General features: G+C 30.1%; 2 protein-coding genes across 5 annotated transcripts in view; both read right to left on the reverse strand.

Annotated features, from left to right (window-relative positions):
* The window catches only part of LOC132933653 (uncharacterized), a 69,533-nt gene extending 62,326 nt beyond the window's left edge, over positions 1–7,207 (reverse strand). For all 4 annotated transcript variants that reach the window (XM_060999920.1, XM_060999919.1, XM_060999918.1 and 1 more), the window contains exons 1-4: positions 7,049–7,207; positions 6,515–6,553; positions 4,007–4,051; positions 2,433–2,471 (exon numbers count right to left, since the gene is read on the reverse strand). In XM_060999920.1, the coding sequence (XP_060855903.1) occupies positions 2,433–2,471; positions 4,007–4,051; positions 6,515–6,553; positions 7,049–7,127 (202 nt within the window). In that variant the 5' untranslated portion in view covers positions 7,128–7,207. The remainder of the gene's footprint in view (positions 1–2,432; positions 2,472–4,006; positions 4,052–6,514; positions 6,554–7,048) is intronic.
* Positions 7,208–9,294: 2,087 nt separating this feature from the next.
* LOC132941538 (tigger transposable element-derived protein 6-like) lies at positions 9,295–10,623 on the reverse strand. Its single transcript, XM_061009640.1, has 3 exons — positions 10,529–10,623; positions 9,919–10,072; positions 9,295–9,804 (listed from the first exon to the last, which is right to left on the reverse strand). Exons 1-3 carry the CDS (start codon positions 10,621–10,623, stop codon positions 9,295–9,297), a joined length of 759 nt encoding a protein of 252 aa, XP_060865623.1.
* Between the last annotated feature and the right edge of the window lie 3,447 nt (positions 10,624–14,070).

A 14,070-nucleotide genomic window follows, 5' to 3' on the forward strand; every position in this document is an offset into this window, starting at 1 on the left:
CTACTACTCAAAAACATACTACAGATTTAGAATAAAGCCAAGCTATTTCTACTTAGTAAAGATATGAGGCCGCTCGACAAGATCTCACCCTACAGGTCAATCTGTCTGTTAAACTCGTTGGAAAATATGACCGAGAAGATTATAAAGGCTCAGTTGGAAAGCTACCTATAATATAAATAACTGTTTTTGATATTGTAATTTAATTATTAATTTTTACTATATTTTATTTTATTTCCAATTGTCCACACGCCCAAACGGTCACGTCCAAATAGCTATAGCCATTTGTCCCTCTTCGGAAAAATGATCCAAGTAGTTAAAGTCCCCACTTTGAGCACCGTGATTCATAAAAAAAAATGGTTGGGTTAGGCTAAGTTGCATCCATATTATTTAAACATGTCATCTTAGTAAATTATAGTCCAAAAAATAAGTACATTTTAAAATATATTGATTTCCGTTTTCCACTTAAATTTAACTATTAGGTAATAAACGCAAGCTTGTACGAGTTAATGATGATTTTTAATTGAGTAAAGTTAAGTTGATAGTTATCCTAATTTTTATTTTAACTCAGTTAAGTTTAAGTTATAATAAAAATTACAATTACCTTCTCAACTCAAGTTAAGTTATTTATTTTTATTTTTTAATACATTATAAATAGTCAGTAATATGGTCTAAAATAATAAAAAGTAAATGTTCATGCAATATGGATCATTAATAATAATTGTATTAAATTCATCATATAATCATTTATTAATTAATATAACTTGAATTTGAATAAGACTAACTCGTTATTTATTAAGTTTATATCAATAAAAACCAGTTAAGCTAAACATTAAGTTAATGAAAATTAATTTTAAAAAGTTAAAACTGACTCGTTTATGCCCAGGCTTGAGCCTAAACGTATATGAAACAACTTTTAATATTTACATATTATGTTTTAAAAATCTTGAATTTTGAGATGTTAACAAATCCAATACATACAATTCATATGGATCATTATGGACGTACACAGACATACAAACCACATTAAATCTTCCAATGTCGTTTAAAAACGTATTGCTCTAGTTAAGCCAATATTACTATTAAGTATTAAGTGTAACCCCAAAAACACTAGAGAGATTATTATAAGAGCGGTGTAGTGATCGCTGCAAAGGACACGACGATCTGTACCACAATTATTATTTAAATGACGTAGCACGTTCGTTAAAGTTCGTTGAAATCTTGATACGTATTGAGAAAGATAGGTAGTAAATAAGTTAAACACTTTACTTGTTACTTTAAAATAAAATAGAATATTTTATTCGTATAAATTCAAACATCAAAATAATTAAGCGCACCATCGTAAGCTTACTAGACCTTCGACTAGTGCTAACTATCTTCTAAGTACCTAATGGTAAATGTTCTACCCGTGTAAATGGGTTCTAACAATGACGTATGGTGTGATATCATATATTCTAATATTACTTCCAGTTAATGTCAAATTGCATGATCGTGAGAATAGGTACAAAATACAAGTTGTATTCACTTTTGATCTAGGCATCTAGGTATTTAACTTTTTACTTAATAGACAAGCAAGCAAATAGAAAGCTAGAGGCAGAGTAGAAAAAGGTCTGGGTTAAGAAGACCTAGTAAAAAAAAAGGTGGGTAAATAAATGTAGGTAACTTTTAACTTTAAACTTAACTTACATTTTTTTTAAATTAACTTAATTTAACAAGTTAAAAAAAATAGTTAACTTGCCCAACCTTACTTTCTGGAATTATTTTAATGAGTGTTTCTACCTTTCTACCTTCTTACCGATTTGTTTTCTAGTTGTTTTTTCCTCTGATTTTTATTCTAGTACCACATAAATATGGATCTTGACCTTAAGAGTTGTAACCAGCATTCCTTTTCTAACTGGCCTATGATTCAGCATTTCCAGAGACTTCGTTTTCAATCTGCACCCTTATACTAAATATCCCATGCTTACACAATTACACCATAACTATATACCAACCAGTGATTAACCTAGTTTTCTGAGCCTAATTGATCGCTGCCTTGCAACCAATTATCTATTTCTTTCAAAGATCATTTAAAACTCCATTTCTCAGATTCTCCTGTCTTGACTTCTGAAGTCCGCATCAAGATTCCAAATCGGTTCACTAGAACCACGGCTCATTGTTGTATTTATCTATGCTCTTCTAACTATCTGTCTAATAATTCACTCTTTACCTGTTAACAGTTTATTGATACCTACTTTCCAATGAGGACAATTTTTTTTAAAAAAACTATTATTTTACTGTTCATATACCGTACTCAAGATGCATTTTACTATTATTATATTTAAAAACTTTATTTCTATTGATAACTTGTAATTAGGCTTTTTGCACGTCAACTTAGATAACTTATATGAATATATTATTTAAATATTGTATGTATAATTTTTTCAAAAACTTACGTCCTAGTATATTTTGTTTGATACAAAATTCTCGGATTTCTGAAAACAAAAATCAAATTCATTTATTAAATAGTTATAATTCATATAGGTACATGACACTTATTGCTTATTTGAGTAATTTTACTCATTTATGATTGGTATATTATATTATGAATAAAAAGTAGCAATTGACGGATAACTCAACCTCAATTGTTGTTAATTACTCTAGCGTGTAATGAAAAGAACACGAATTTATGATATACACTAAATGTTTAAATAAGACGTATAAAATAAACAATCAATTTAATCATTTATTTATTTTTAATCAAACTTTGTTATTATTCTTTAAGAGTTAAAAAATGAATTTGTTTATTTTTTTTATTTAAAAAATACGCCTCAACTACCGGGGTTATTGGCGTTTCAGAAAAACATATTACAATTCATTAAACATTTTACAAAAGAATAAGGTGTTTTTTTAGATAATTAATATGATACAATAAGTCTTAGGATAATATAAATTATATGTGATATATCTAACTGTTTATGTTATATTTTTTGAAGAAGGATCGTCTCTTGAGAAGTTCTAGAAATGACGATGTTCTCCTTGTGTTTTGCGCTAGTATTTCACAGATATTGTTGGGGAGCATCAGTTTGTCTCTGGCGTCTTTTGTGAGGAAGCATTCTGTTAATAGGTGTTTAGCAATAGTCGCGGTGTTGCATGAGGTGCATATTATACGTTGTTCCATTTTGCTCATTAAATGTTCATGAGTGTATAATGTGTAGCCAATTCGTAATCAGTTGAGTATGATTTTATGTTTGCGTGGGAGTGACGTGCGTGCATCCACGGGATAATGGATGATTTAAGTTCTATTAGTTTGTTATTTTGTACTTATCTCCATTCTTGATGACATATTTGATTTAGGTTAGTGTTTATTTGGTGTTTTATATCAAAGTGGGTTATTATATTGCAGAAATCAGTTGGTTCTTTGGCTGCCCATTTGGCTATCTCGTCTGTAATTTCATTTCCTGGTATATTGTTGTGTCCGGGTATCTATAGGAATCTGATGTCTTTTTTTGTTATAGATAGAATGTTCAATATTTGGGTGCATATAGAGTTGTTTTTTTGGGATTTTCTAAATTGTTGAGAGCGCTGAGAGAGTCAGTGTATATTGTTGTAAAGATCCCCAAACTACTACCCGGCACCCACATAGTTGTGCCTATGAGGACTTAATTGTTCCGTACTCTTTACCTATTATTTTTTTGTTGTTTAAATTATTATCATTTAACCACAGTTGTGGAAGTACTAGTGAAATAAGACATTTTTATATGATAAAATAGCATTAAAATAAATGTAAATGTAAGCCTTTTACATTTTATTACTATTAAAAAAAATAATTTTCAAATATTCAGCGGATTGATAATCGATAGATTTTTTACAGGTAAAAAGGTAATTTCGGCGCAATTGATATACGCCGAGTAAACTAACGATTAGTAGTAGTTATATTTTCATTCTTAATGTAAACATGGTAAGTTGTTATTTACCTAGGTACTTACTGTTTATTTAAAAGATAATAAAATAAAATAATAATAATTACCAATTGTATACAGGTCCTTAAATTTGTTGAAATTTTCATTAGTTACTGAAAATGAATAGGTACATTCCATTAATTTTGATGGTCAGTACAACACATCCACCATTTATTGTGATTAGTACTAGCTTATTACTTTTTTTAAATAGGAGGTACCTAATATGTATATTTTATATATGTCTGACCTTCGTTTGGTGTTTGATGTCAGAAGTTAGAACAAGATTTTTAAAGGCATAAGAAAAATTATATTTTTATTAGTTTTTTTATAATTATTGTCATTTAAAAAAAAATTGCCAATTATATTGAATTAGAAATTTATTAAAAATGTTCTATTTATACCTAAGATTTGAAAATTGAATATAAGACTTCCCATAAGTTTTACTACATTTAACAATAAACGTTGACAACAAAAAGTTCACCTAAAAGTAAAATACATTTTCAAGATACATATAAGTAAATTAATCAACATTTTGAAAACTCTTTCCCCAAATCATAGTTTGCCTTCTAAGTAAACTTTTCCTTGACCCTTGGACTCTTCCTTTCATTTTAAAGCAGATCAAAATTAACATTCATTAGAAATTAAACCCAAACATACCAAATTTATCATTCTTACAATCAATATGGGTATCGCAATGAGAACAGAAATCTCTTTGTCAACCAATTTCATTAAAGTATTATTCCTAGCTAACGTTTCATATTTGCTTCATTGGAAGAACCAAGAACGACCAAAATAAGATAATTATATCTTAATTTTGTCATTATAGTATAATATATTAATAATAAATTATAATTATATGGTTAGAATAAAAATTATGATATAATTTCCTCATTTTCGGCAGACCATCAACGCTTAAATATAGGTAGTAATGAATAATTTTAGCGTTGACCGACATACAAGTAGATAGGTATTTAATGCCAATCCTGTGCGCAACAAAACGCTGTCGTTTACCAACTGAACTAACACCAAAATACTAAATATCATATACGACTGTACATACTAAAATTGTGGACAATAAATAATTGACGTCCGAGATTCTACATGTTTTATATTATGTCTATAGTATATGGTAAATGGTAATCACTTATCAGTATCAAGTTCACAAATAATTATGGATTAATAATGTAACTCACCACAATGGTTTTAAGTAATGCTTATTGCTTACAGTAATTATTCATAATCGTTTGTTTAAGACATTAATATGGATTATTCTGATCCAGATGATCCTAAAGACGTATGTAGTACAACCAAACAAAAAACGAGCAATGAGAAATGAACTCTCGAAAAAAGAATGTCATAGAGAATACAGAAAGAAACAATTTCAACAACAGTGGTTATCAGATGAGAAATATAAATTATGGTTAAGAGAAGTAAAATCTGAACCAACCAAATGCAAGTGTATTGCATGTAATGTTGAAATCATGTGTGGAAAAAGCGAGATTTAGAAACATGCAAACAGTATTAAACATTCAACAAATGTTAAAAGTTTACGTGGATCAAAATCCCTGTTATCGTCATTCACTAAAAGTAAGGAAAATTAAGAAAACAATATTGAAATCTCCGAAATTAAATTAGCAGCATTTTTAGCAGAACACAATGTTGCTCTACATACCATTGACCATTTAACTCCTTTACTAAAAGAAATTTTCCACGATTCAAAAATTTGTAAAGGTGTAAATCTTCATCGTACCAAAGTCACTAGTGTCATTAAAAATATTTTTGCACCAGTTGAAATTTATGAAACAGTTGAGATAATAAAAAAAAATCCATTCTCTGTATTGGTTGATGAAAGTACAGACTTGACATACCAAAAATGTTTATGTTTATTGGTTAGATTTGTACATCCTAATAGTGGTATGGTACACACAAAACTTTTGAAACTTGTACCAGTCAATGCTATAAATTGTTCAGCCAAAAGTATATATGGCCATTTCAAAGAGTGTCTTTTAAAAAAAAATATTCCTTTGAAGAATATTGTCGGAGTAGCTTGTGATGGTGCTGCGGTAATGGTTGGAATACACAATTCTTTTATGACTTGCATGGTAGAAGATTCACCAAATGTAATAAAAATGCAATGCATCTATCATTTTCTTCAGCACTAGTGGCGTCAAAAGCTTGTTTAAATCTTCCCAGAACAGTTGAACAGTTAATTCGTTCTATTTCATCATATGTATCTGGGAGCGCAAAGCGTTGTGCGCAATTAGTTGAAATTCAAGAATTTTTTGATAACCAGCGTAAAACAATTTTGAAGCTTGCCAAAACTCGTTAGTTAGCACTTCACCAATGTGTAGTCAGGGTATTAGAATGTTGAAATTTTAAGTTGAATTTCCCGTTGCTCTCCTTGCTATTATTATTTTGAGTAGGTACATTCATATATTAGATAAGTAACTGCTCCAACAACAGTTGCAGTAACTAACTGCGTGTTTATTATAAAACAATAAACCTATTATAAAATTTAAAAAAACCGTACAGGTGATGATAATATAAATTTTATAATTTTAATTTATTAAATTTACCTAAATTCATATTTTTTGAATATTCATCTTCGTCGTCCTCTGAAAAACAAATATATTAACGTAATCTATCAAAACATTTACATTACATTACATACATATTTATATCATTGATTCTAGTATTTTACAAAAACATTGTTATAATTAATTACCAGAATCATTTTACTTAACCATTGTAACAATAAAAATTATTATAATACACATGGAACTCAATATAAATATTCAATCACTAATATTTTATCTGGTTAATATAATGTAATATAAACTAGGTATTAAAAATATACGTCATATAGTTAAACTTTTAATTCTATATCAACAATATTTCAATATTATGAGACTTTTAAGGCTACGTGACGTATTATTACACAATTGGAACCAAGATGAATTATTTGTATACCTAATATTCGTACATTTTTAATTACTAGGTATACCAATTACCAATACCTATAACTACTTAAAATTATTTTAAGGTACAGGTCTTTACGTGTGTATCAATCTCTCAAAATAATATAAATATTTAAAAAAAAACATATTTACCTCCAGGAGCAGGGACCATTTTAACAAAAATTGTTAAAAATACTATAGTAATTACTAAAAAGTTAATTATTATGGGCATCGTTAATTTTTTAATAACAATCGTCACTGAAAATCAAAGTTGTAATGATAAAAGAAACTTAATGCTTATACATTTTTCAGTTTAGTGTCACTGTAAATATGAGCGAGTTGAGTGTATGAACAACTGAGTAAACTCATTATTGTTTTAACAAAACTTATATGCACAATACAGTATACAGCACATAATTTCTCAGCTGCAGTAGAAGCCGACAAGCTGTGTATTATAACATTCCATACAGTTCTTACGACATCTGCGTTCTGCAGGTTACACGCTAAGCGAGTTTTTCGCGTGCAAATGCGAATTTTTATTCACTTACAACATAAAGTTAACATACTAGACACAATCTACGTGGTTAGGTTTAAAAAATCTAAAATCTAAAACCTATACCTTACCATATAGTTATAATATTTAAATTTTATGACAACATTGCCACATTACCTACATTTTTTTTTTACACAATATCATTTTCACCATTCTCTCTTGTTAATGCCATCATAAATACAACTGAAATAGGCATATTTTCATAGGTGCAAATAGGGTGAGGCTTGGTGGGGGTGGGGGGGGATAAGCCCCCAAAAATTTCCTACATTTTGTTTTAAGCTTATTCAATATTATAAAAGTAATGCTTATTTAGCCCCCCCCCCCCCTAAAATTCCCAAACGCTATTTGCGCCTATGATATTTATTATTTTAAATACGTTTCTTCATTAATTTTATCTTATCTCTTTTAATTCACAACTGTAAATGTATGTGTAAGTGTGTAACACACTAACACCCGACCAATCGATTTGTTGTAATAGATTGTCTTCTATATTATTTAATATGAATAGGTAGTAACAAGGCTTATTGATAAGGTGTCGTCACTCTGGAACCCTATACGTATATACTCTTTTGATTGAAAATATTACCACAGTTCTAAAGTCACCAGAGCGCGATTCCTGTCCTATGAAGGCCTGTGTATTCATACTGTTGTAGTAAACCCAAAAGCCATTATATTATTTTAAATAAAACAAGTAAAATAATAAATTATACATAGTATAATTTATGAGTAGAAACGTAGGTATTAATATAATCCTAAATAACAGGAAATATTGAGCAAAGGTGAAAACAACAAGTTGTTTTACTGAGTCACAAAATAGTGCAATTCAACAATATTAGGGATGTATTAATTACCCACAGCTATAATACGATATTAAACAATATCACGTAGAATAAATTATATATTTAGTATAATTTATAATGGGTAATGTAGGTAGTGATATGCAATGTAAAATAGGCCTAAATAACAGGAAGCGTTGATCAGAGGTGAAAACAACAAGTTGTTTTACCTAGTCCCATCATCATGCAATTCGACATTACTAGGGAAGTAATATTAGAATATAGATATCACGCCACCAATACGTCATTGTTAGAACCCGCATAAATACGGGTAGAGAACCTACTATTACTTAGAAGATAGTCAGCCCTCGTCGTAGGTCTATCAAGCTTACGACAGTGCTTATAGTTATTTTGTAATTCAAACTTGTAATAATAAAGTGTTATGTAATTGTCATATTTTAAAAAGTATAAAAAGTGTTATTAATTATTTACCTATCTTTCTCAACCACGACTCAAGACGACAACGAACGTGTCCTTCACGGCGATCACTACACTGTTAAATGCAAAATGTCTTAAAACTTAAGAATTAAAATGCTATTTTTTTTTTTAATCGAGTTGGCATAATAAATTGGAGCCTGTAATTATACATTACATTTGTATTTTAATCATTTTCAATATTTTTTATCGAGTAGACATCAATTATTATAAAATATGATGTATAATTTAGTCACTTCTTCTTTGGATATTTGCATCCTTCTTAAAATCTTTAAATTAAATTAAAACTATTATGTTTCTGCTCATAATTTTAATAGTAGTCTGGTATAATGGAGTATTATTTTCTTGTGCTCATAGAAAACTCTAAAAACATGTTTAAAATATTTTGCATATTTTATTAAATTCGAATAAAAACAATTTTAAAAACATTACATATATAATACAAATACAAATATGTATGTAATTAATAAATAATTCAAATTTAAATAATTTGCGGAAAAAAATATATAACTTTATTATAAATAATTGACAATTTTAACAAATGTAAATAATTTTCGAAAAAATAAATAACTTTATTATAGATAATCAACAATTTTCTTTTGAACAAGGTTTGCTGTTTTAATAGAAAGTAAATAATTTTGTAGTTGGTGAATGTTTGTAAAGATGAAGTCTGGTACATCACTCTGTGATGTAATGAATGTTCGCATTACTTCCAAACTTGATAATGCTTCTGATGAAGTGACATTGCTTACATCATTTCCCATCACAGCTTCTTCGTCTTCGTCTCCACTACTTTCATCGGTGGCCTCATCTTTGCTGTCTTTAATGGATTGAACGATGTCTACTTCAGTTAGTTCATAACATGTCAAAACGTTGTCATCGGCACCGAGATAATCTTCTAAATTCACGTCGTCAGGAAGCGACGTTTTCTTTTTTGCGGTGATCCAAATTTGCTCTAACTCAGATTGTTGGATATCGTGCGTATTTGATTCATCATATTCGGCCACTTCTGAAACAGAATTGGCGTCTTTGGTTGTGGTTGCATGTTTCCAACAGTTAGTTATTGTTGATTGACTGATATTATCCTAAGCTCCACATATCCATTGGATAGCTTCCTTCACATTGCATTTTCTTTGGATATTTTTCTCCAAATCGCATAAAATTTGACGTAACAAAAAGGTTCTGTAGCGTGATATTACAGCTCTGATGATACTTTGGTCAAGAGGTTGAAGTACAGCTGTGCAGTTAGGTGGGAAATATTCCACACGAATGTTATCCAATTTTGGTGGTGCATTATGTAGAGTGCAGTTGTCGATAAGAAGAAGAATTTTCCTCTTCTTATTTTTCATTTCTCTATCAAAATTATCAATCAATCATTAAAAATTATTTGAGTCATCCATACTTTCTTGTTAAATTTATAGATGCATGGCAATGATTTACAGTTTTTAAAACAACGAGGTTTTGCGGATTTGCCAATGATGAGAATTTGTTGTTTCTCTGTTCCCGATTTGTTACAACAGAACAGAGCGGTGATGCGTTGTTTGGAAGCTTACGTAAAGAAGGAGCATAAAATACGGAAAAATTGTGACGTCCAACGCAAACGATACTACCATAGTTTATAATTGTACTAGCAGGTACCGGAGAGCGCGAAATACGACGAGATAGATAAGAAATACTATCCCCCGCGCCTCAGTCTCCGCCGTACTGCACCACCGTTCCGGCAGTCGCACACACGCTCCCCTCCTAGTACCCACGGCCCAGAGTACCGGCCACTCACGTTATCTGTACGTATGTGCCCCCCTCCCTCACCTGTCGTGTTCCGTGCCACCAAAGGTCACAAAGAACTGACCGACACCAGCAAAAGCCATCACTACCTTTTTTCCCGTCTGAGCTCCCGGTACCATGAGCGAGTAGCACGCGTTTCGCTGATGCGCCGAGGGGCGGCACGGGACCCACACTAATTTACTGGTAACGTTTTGGGTACATCTTTATTACTATTCTCACCGTGGCCGGTACTTATTTAGGGTATTATTATTATATTATTATTATTATTATATTATTATTATTGTACTTGTTGTTATTGTGGTACATTATTGTTGTCCTCCCGCCGGTAAACCGCTCCGTCGGAGCCGTGTGGTGAGTAGTGTTTATGTTTTATATTATTATTATTAAAATGTATTATTATTATCTTTATAGCTTTACTTTGACCGAGTTTTATGCCTTCGGCTTTCTCGGCACCAACTTAATACAAATTTATTCAAAAAAACTCATATATATATATCTTTCCCCAAATTGAGGTGTTATTATTTCACCGTCGGTCACCTGTCCTATTACTGGGTCAAATGTATTCCCGTTCTTAAATAATAAAAAAAAAATCCACGGCACTCCGACTTTCGGGTCTCGGTCCGTGGTTGGCGACCGTGAAATGTTCGAGGCGGCCACATGACTCTCGAGAACATGACAAACATGATCGAGCAGTCACAAAATAAAAATTACCAACGTGAGAGCTTTATGAAGATATACATCCGACTGATTGTGTCGCGTTATCGATTGACGCGGAATATCACGGTCACACATAATGACAATTTAATGGCTTGATAATTTCGTAAAATCGTATGCTTGTTATCTTTAGATTAAATTAAGAAGGGAAAATACATATATTTTAACCTGTACAAATAGTTCATGTATCGGGATTTTTAAAAATCATTCATTTCGTTATATTGAGATTAGTTTACATTGTTTTAATAGCTTTTCGGCAGGGGACTTCTATGACTTTCGTTATAACGAGATTTTTCGTTGTATCGGTGGTATTCATTGTAACAGGAACTTACTATAGTATTATAATTTTAGTATTTAAACTTTTTCCATAAACGCTTTAAGTCTATAGAAAATAAGCACTGATCTAGGATGACCATATAAATCTATCAACCATTTAGCATTAAGATATGTTTCTATCCCCAGCATCTCTGTTAATAATATATCATAATATATAGGTAATAGTATTGATTTTACAATTAATTTTTTAGACGTTCAATTTGAAGCTAGAAAAATTAAATGTATATAAAAGTAGGTAATCATATAAGAAATACTGCACACTCTTCCCCCAAAACCCACTAAGCCATTTTACCCCAATATGATTTTCTGCATAAACAGTATTGTAGTATATTCAGTTGTTATCAAATTAAAATTTTTCTAGTAATATCAATATCCCATTACCGCCGTGAACACTCGCCAAATGTACGCTACTTGCCAAGCGATGTTACAATAACTTTCATGCATCAGGATTTTTTGGAAAAATACACTGAACCAGAATTTTTTATTTCTTATCCATACTATAGAAATCAAGTTAAAAAAAAATCTCGTTTACTCAACTTGGTCACGAAGAATGTGAGGTTTGTGAGAGCCTCAAAATTCACAAGCATTCTAATGATCGATTGATACCTGATTGTATTGTGTGTGTGCAACCTATTTAACCCACGTAAAAAAGCTAATGCTGCTAGAGCATTATATCAAGAATACGCCAAAAATAACAGTAAAAACGAAGATTAATCAAATTTATTTTTCAGTTGATTAGCAAAAAATAATAATGATACTAAGGTTAGACACATTTAAAAAAGTTTTGTTCATTAAACGACTAGTAGCATACCACGAAAGTTTTGTACCTCTAGGAAATAAAGGAAATCTACTGCCATTTGCTTGTGTGTGGCAAGAAGGAATAAGTGATCGCAAGAAAGAAGATTTAATTAACACTTTTTTCAATTTTTTTACTCATCATCGTGACACAAATACTATTACAATTTGGTTAGATAACTCTAGTAGCCAAAATAAAAATTGGTGTTTGCTATCATTTTTAGTCTACATGATAAATTCTAGTGAAATTTTTGCAAATGAAATTGTTTTAAATTTTTTCAAAACTGGACATACATTCATGTCAGCTGATAGTTTCCATTACCAAGTAGGACAATCACTTAAGAGGGCGCACTAGTAGACAAAATATGGCATAAAAACATTGTTTCGTAATTCCAGGAATACGGCTTATTGAAGCGTTTTACAGTATAAATACCTATTACAAAAGTTGTAGAGGAGAATTTTTTCTAGAAACGTAAGAAGTCCGATTTTCGATATTCTAATTAATTAGTAAAATAATTAATTGATAAAAAGTTTAAAAAAACGTGTTAATTTACCATGCGATATTGGACGATTGGAACAAGATATCAAAAATCGGGCTTCTTACATTTCTAGAAAAAATTCTCCTCTACAATTTTTGTAATAGGTATTTATACTGTAAAACGCTTCAATAAGCCGTATTCCTGGAATTACAAAACCATGTTTTTCGGTAAAAAAACATTTAATTACGCTCGTCATGTGCTGCGCCCATTATAGGCAGCGGCAGCGCTCGATACTAGGTGTTCATACCACCACCCCGCGCGCGATAACAGCAGTACCGCACCATAGGTCAAAACGGGTTTTCTATCGCAGCAGTATAGTAAATTAACAAGGTTTTTAATTTTTTAACAATTAATTATTCAACTAATTAACAAAAATATCGAAATTCTGGCTTCATACGATTGTTAAAAAAAGTTCTTCTCTACAATTTTTGTAATAGGTAGTTTTGCTGTAAACCGCTTCAATAAGCCGTATTACATGAAGAACAAAAGTATAGTTTTTATTTGTATAAAATTCGAATACGAAGAGGGCGCACTATAGAAGACAAAATATGGCATAAAAACATGGTTTCGTAATTCCAGTAATACGGCTTATTGAACCAATAAAAAACTTACGATTTTGAAGATTTTGTTAAAGCTGTAGGAGCAGCAAATAAATCAAGAGTAGATGTAAAAATTATAAATTATTTTTATTTTTATTTATGGATAGATTACAATAAATCACAACAAAAACTTAATAAATCATGAAATCGTGTATTCTATAAAAGCTGTTTTTTAATTTTACGATCAAATTTATTAATTTGTAATAAAGCTCATGTTTATAATTATTATACTTGATATAATTTGTTGCCATATTTAAATAATTTATTTATATAAATTTATATACGGCATTTTAATCTAGTAAATACATTTTTAGACGATTTATTATTATTAAGCAATAATGCCGTAAAATTCACTACTGCGTTTATCCCTAATACATAAAAGTATTAACAGCTTATATTGCTAAGTAATAAAATAAAAGTAACTTCTATTCATATAATAAGCGAATAATGCTTTTAAATTATTATTTCATTGCATTCCTCGTCAAAAAAACTATAAAGGTGGATATGTTTTATACTAAATCAAATAGACTAACAAATAATAAAGGTATAATAAAATGAAAAATACAAAACTGCATTTTTCTAA

Source organism: Metopolophium dirhodum, chromosome 1, assembly GCF_019925205.1.
Source record: "Metopolophium dirhodum isolate CAU chromosome 1, ASM1992520v1, whole genome shotgun sequence".
Lineage (NCBI taxonomy): Eukaryota > Metazoa > Arthropoda > Insecta > Hemiptera > Aphididae > Metopolophium > Metopolophium dirhodum.

Excerpts from the sequence above, each read along its gene's own strand:
- LOC132941538 (XM_061009640.1), bottom strand. The coding sequence starts at position 10,623 with ATGGTACCGGGAGCTCAGACGGGAAAAAAGGTAGTGATGGCTTTTGCT. Across the intron at positions 10,073-10,528 it reads GGTGGCACGGAACACGACAG|AGAAATGAAAAATAAGAAGA; the intron begins GTGAGGGAGGGG and ends TAATTTTGATAG. Across the intron at positions 9,805-9,918 it reads ACCAAAGTATCATCAGAGCT|GATAATATCAGTCAATCAAC; the intron begins GTAATATCACGC and ends TGTGGAGCTTAG.